At 46.7% G+C, this 5,616-nt stretch overlaps 1 protein-coding gene across 1 annotated transcript; it reads right to left on the bottom strand.

Moving 5' to 3' along the window:
• Positions 1 to 1,287: 1,287 nt before the first annotated feature.
• Positions 1,288 to 2,981, bottom strand: HOXB1 (homeobox B1). The gene is made up of 2 exons (XM_073326087.1): positions 2,363 to 2,981; positions 1,288 to 1,613 (listed from the first exon to the last, which is right to left on the bottom strand). Exons 1-2 carry the CDS (start codon positions 2,979 to 2,981, stop codon positions 1,288 to 1,290), a joined length of 945 nt encoding a protein of 314 aa, XP_073182188.1.
• Positions 2,982 to 5,616: the final 2,635 nt, after the last annotated feature.

Here is a 5,616-nt window from a genome sequence, read left to right as displayed (position 1 = left end):
CGGTAAAAGGGGTGTCTACTGGCCCGATCCTGCATCTGTCGAAGCCAAGGGGAGATTTGTCATTTGATCTACAAAGGCAGCAGGATCGGACCTGTCTCTGGAAAGGTTTAGCGGCGTTAAGAAACCTTCCACCTGGCTGGGTGTGAGATATTTCCACGTAACTAACAATCAAGAGGACTAGACTATGAAAAATTAAACTTTATTAGAATGAGGTAGTTTCATGTCAAAATACAGGGAAGGGGGAGGGGAGGGGAAATCCCGATAAGCTTTTTTTCGATGTAATTTTCTCCTTAAAACAAAACAAACAAAAAATGTCCACGTTCTCAATTTTGGTCTATGCAAAAGTTTGTTGGGGGAGGGGTGGAATATAATTACACTGTATTTTCCATTGTTAAATAGCGTTTCTATCGGGCTCAGAGAAACGGGGAGATGCTACTTTCCTTTAAGAGTTAAGGCTATCGCAATAGACAATAAATACCATTTGAATCCAGCAATGTAACTGAACGACCCAAAATCTTACAAGGTTCCACCCTGCAGCCTGGTTGCACGAAGCATGCATACTCCCTAACTCACCCTCGAAAAGTACCCGGAGGTCAAACTTTTCCTCAATTATTTTTTGTGTGGCTGGCAGCATACAAACCACGTTCAAATAAAAAGTAAAACAAAGCATTGGAACAGCATGGAAAGCCGCGATAGTGCAAAGTGATGAGGGAAGGGTTGTGTTCTTTTCTCAAAGGCCTCTGGCTTATTAATAGGGTAGGTCTCACTCCAAGATATACAAAGTTTAAAAGCCGGGGTGGGGAAAACATAACTTTTTACAATCCTGTGGGAAGAAAGGACACGGGGGAAAAGGTTACATTAAGCAACGAATTCTTGCAGCCCAAAGTCTGTGCACACTGTTTTTTGGAATGGAAATAACTAAGTTCGTTTCAAGAATTTCTCTGGTTGAAAGTGCAATCCCCAAACTTGGGGTGGAAACGTCCCTGAGACAAATGGGTCTTGCCAGGAATGTAGGTTAAAGACCCAGCCAGCCCCTCCTTTTTGGAGTGAACTATTCCTACAGGACGGTCTCATAAATTAAGAGCGAAGGACAGAGAAATGGAAGCAGGAGTGTAACCATCACAACTCCGGCAACGGGGCACCAGTCAATGGAGTGGGGTGTGGGCCAGCCTGGGCGGGCTGGAGTGTGTGTACGAAAGTGTGGAGGGTGTATATGGTCTGGGTACGCGCTCCTCCATCTGTGTGCCTTGGCTTCGTTTGCAAGGAGACAGCCTTGAAGGGACCCTTTCAGGAGGAAACGGAGTTGGGAGAGGCCTCAGGTGAGGTGAAATTGGACTGGTCCGAGGCTTCGCTCACTTCCTTGGCCACCCTGGGGGCAGGAGCGGGGGCCAGGCCTTCCTTCTCCCGCTTTTTCTGCTTCATCCTCCGGTTCTGGAACCAGATCTTCACCTGGGTTTCGTTGAGTTCCAAGGTGGCGGCGATCTCCACTCGCCTGGCCCGGGTGAGGTACTTATTAAAGTGAAACTCCTTCTCCAGCTCCGTCAGCTGCTTGGTGGTGAAGTTGGTCCGGATGGCATTTGGCGGCCCGACCAGTCCATATTCCGACACTTTAGCTGTTAATGAGCAAACGCACACAGGAAGCAGCAGCAAAGCGTAACGCGTTAAAGCAGTGGGGAGGGTCGACACATGACAAGCGAGGCTCTTCTCCCGCTCTCTCTCCAGCCATCCATCACCCCCCCCCCCCCACACACACACTCACCACTTAAGCATCTGGGCCAGTTTCTGGCCCTTTGCTCCATCCACGGCAGGGCCCGGGTGCTTTCTTGTACCTGCACGGGTCCCTACAGCACCGGAAGGCTCCCTTCTGAGATGAACGGCTCACCTGCTCCCTTCCAAATAGTCCGTTTTTACAAGTCACTGTTTCGCGGAAAACTTTCATGGAACTGTCAAGGTGGGTGGGGGAGGGAAGGAGGTTGGGATTTAAGGGGGGGGTTCAAGGGAAGGAAGCTGAACAATAGGGGAGTGGAAGGGAAAAAAATTTGGAGGGACAGGAAGCCACTATCATTTCCTACTTAAGGCAAGATTTAAATCGCCCTGGGCCTCGCACAGAAATTCAGCAGCCCTGCATCCTTACAGCAGAAGGCGCAGCTCTCAGGACCTCTGTCCACCTCTACTGCAGTCATGATGTTCCTCTGTTCCATTCTCCCTTGAGCTGTTTATCTCCTTCCTTGTGACTTGGGGGGGGGGGGAAAGATCTCTCCCATAGCCAACCCACAAAAGATTTCTTCCCCCACCTCCCTCTCTCTCTCTACACACACACACACACTTTAAAATAAAACGATCACCGAGTTGTCCAACTCACCTGTTTTGGGAGGGTTCCTCTTCACTTTCATCCAGTCGAAGGTCTGTGCGAGGCTGGCGGTGGGGCATAGCTCAGATGGGCAGGCGTGATCTTTGTCCTGGGTTACAGCAGACGAAAGGTGGCTGTAAGCCCCCTGCAAGTAGCCTTGCTGATCCTGGCCATAGGGGTGGTGTTGATACTGTCCAGAGCCTGAGGGGCAGTAGCCGTCTGACCCAGAACCGAGGTGAGATCCGGCGGGGGCGGAGTACCCTGGTGACTGGAAATACAGGCCATCCGTTTCCTGCTGGCTGAGGTAGAACTGGTGATGCCCGTAGCTGGGGTTGCAGGCTTGGGGCGGGTACCCTGCTGATGCAGAGCCCGAGAAGGGGAGGCCAAGCCCTGAAGGGTGGGGGTGATGGTAGCTTGGGTTCGGCTGGGCAGGGTGGCTGGGCACGGTAGCGCTCCCTGCTACTACAAAGCGTCCGTCTCCGTTATAACTGTCACTGGTGGGTGTACCTGAGCAAGCAGGAAAGGAGGTTGTCCCTTGCTCTAAATGATGGTAGCCCTTGGGTGAGTAGGCGCTCGTCCCACGGTTACAAATTGCATACTCTAAGAAGGAGTTCATCCTAGTATTGTCCATCTGCCAGTGATGGAGGAGGGTCAACCTGTTTTGGGGGGATTTCGCCTGCCCTACAACCTTTAGATAGTATGTCAAAGCCGTAAAACTTCCATCCATGGATCGCTAGCCTTCGAACCCCCAGAGCCTTCCGAAAAGGGGTGGGGGGGGGGGTTGTGGGAGTGGGGGGTGGGACCACGTGGTTCGCCACTAATCCAATGAGCAAAGACCTCCTGAAGTTTGTCAGATATCTGCGCTCATCCATCAAGCCCCTGGCATTTGCATGACAAAGGAACTTCAATCAAACCCTGCCCATCAATCTGATAACAACACGTATATGTCAAAATCTTTCCTCAAAGACTTTAAAAGAGAGAAGGGGTTGGGGGGTGGGGGGGGGAGGAGAGAGTTAGAATTATTCAGGACTGTTTTAAGTGTTAAAAAGGCCCCAAATTATAAGATGTAACCAACTTCATCAGAACCCCCCCCCCAATAAAAAGAAGGTTTTTTCCCCAACCCCAGTTCCATCTGAGACAGAGACAGACAGAGACAAAGGTAGGGAGGTTTCACTGCTTTTTCAATTATAAATATGCTCTTTTCTTCATTTTAAAACTTTCTCTGCAAAGTGGCACGAACGAGTTTGGAATTTGCTTGGATGAAAAGGCTAAAAAAACCTAACCAAACCAAACCCATCTGTACTTTCATCTTGCTACACTAGCTTTGTGTCTAGAACCAGTGTGGGTAAAAGCTATTTAATTCAATCAATATTCTAATGAGCTGATGAAATAAAGTTTGAAAGACAGAATGTCTTTGTTGGAGAAACACCACAGTACACAGTATAGGAAAATGAAGAATGGGATTAAAAATATCTATCTATCTAATCATAGAAAAAGAGAAGTTTCTTTTTAAAGTGTTTAATAAATTCCAGGTTTTTTTTTTCAGTTACAAACATCATTTGGTCTGTTTCTGATTAATTTATTATATTAAGGTCTTCTTGTGGCACCGCCCAAATTGTGGGTAGGTACAAAGAGAAAGAAACTGAAGTCAGACTTACCCCTCCACTGTTACTATAATGGAAACAGAGGTAGGCAACATTTATTTACTTGTTAGCACAGGGGAGACAAGAGCATCTAACAATATGACGCCCACAGTCATTTGTTACTTGTCAGGATATTTACTGGTTACTCAGCCCTTAAGAAGTATCAGGAGTTTTGTAGGCCAAAAGTTCACTTTAAGACATATATATACAAGTTCTTTAGTCCAGAGATTTGGCTGATGCAACACTTTTGGACACAGGGACAGTTTTGTTAAGAAACAGGGATAGATGTGACTAGAGCAGGGTCCCTTTCCCTTTAAAGCCTCCAAAGACAAATGAAATGTTTTAGCCAGTTACATTTCTCCTGGTTCACTAACGGGCTTATGAAAAAGTTTCCTACATCACCAGCTTTTGGTTCGTGAATATTATTCATAATAAGGTACCAGGCAGCTTCTTTGAGTTACTCATGTTCTGTGGTGTTTAGAACATCCGACTTCTGAATAACACGTATGCAAACTAATGATCAAAACCCAAGATAATTAACACTTGATTCGTTTTGTAAATGAGATGCATTTTTAATTTAAAGCCAGGAGTGGTTTTCTATATTATATAGCACTTATTTGGGAGTGAGGGGTGAGGAGGAAGAGGAAATAAATGTATCATATTTAAATAATACTTAAAATAGATCACTCCTGGATTTTTTTTTTTAAAAGAACCAGCGTATTCCATCACTGAACCGGTTTTACAGAACTGCTCTGATCATTTTCAATGATCTCATTCCAGCGCTAAAATAGAGTGCGTTTTATTTCATTTAAAATATAGAAACACTCTGGGGTTTCCCAGGTTGCCTCAAGGATATCTCACTATTGCAGCCATGTGGAGGGGAAGACAGGCTGTAGTCGGTAACCCCTTCCTATGAAACCTCCCTTAGTGAAAACCAAGCCAAGTATCAGCTCTGAGAGTTGGACTTTTCAAGAGTTTGGTCGCGATGGCAGGTTAAGAGAAGACACTAAAATGCCCTTTTACTGCGACCAAGCAATGGTCATTTATAGTATAACACTTCCGGCCCTGGACACAAAAGAAAAAGCATTTAATATTAATCAACCCACATTCTTGCTCCTTCAGCAAAGGTGAATATAACAGGGACAGGAAATATAACTGACTGGAATCAGAGGCAAAGCCAATCTGGAAAGGTCTTTTCTTATGGAGGTTATTCTCAAATCAAGGCAAAGAAGGTGAGGTGTTGTGTGTGTGTGTGGGGGGGAGGGTTATTTTCTTTAAGTGGATGTTGCATCTTCATTTCCCCCCACCCCCTCTTCCCCCCCCCTTTTGGAACTCTGGCCGCTCGCCATCTGCTCCACTCTGTTACCCAAGGCACTGTCACCCCCACAAGGACCCATCACTTCGCTTTCTTCTTATCTGCTCTCTGGAACCCAGGTGCCAAGTAGTCACAACGTCCCGGATAGCTATCTGGGGCTAATGGTGAGATCAAAGGCGCTGGGGTTAAAATAGCCCTGTCATAAGCGTTTATTTTGTTTGTTGCTACAGTGAAAAAGCACCTTCCCCAGGGGCCAGTTCTTCATACTATAACTCCAGTTTAGTTGCACCCCTCCAACTTCACGTGGG

Source organism: Lepidochelys kempii, chromosome 27 (genome assembly GCF_965140285.1).
Source record: "Lepidochelys kempii isolate rLepKem1 chromosome 27, rLepKem1.hap1, whole genome shotgun sequence".
In the NCBI taxonomy this organism is placed as follows: Eukaryota; Metazoa; Chordata; order Testudines; family Cheloniidae; genus Lepidochelys; species Lepidochelys kempii.
This window is presented reverse-complemented; position numbering and strand designations above follow the sequence as displayed.

What these genes read in the sequence shown, in the direction of transcription:
- HOXB1 (XM_073326087.1), bottom strand. Translation starts at nt 2,981, where the DNA reads ATGGACAATACTAGGATGAACTCCTTCTTAGAGTATGCAATTTGTAAC. An exon ending in GAGGAACCCTCCCAAAACAG is followed by an intron (nt 1,614 to 2,362) that starts GTGAGTTGGACA and finishes GCTCATTAACAG; the next exon opens with CTAAAGTGTCGGAATATGGA.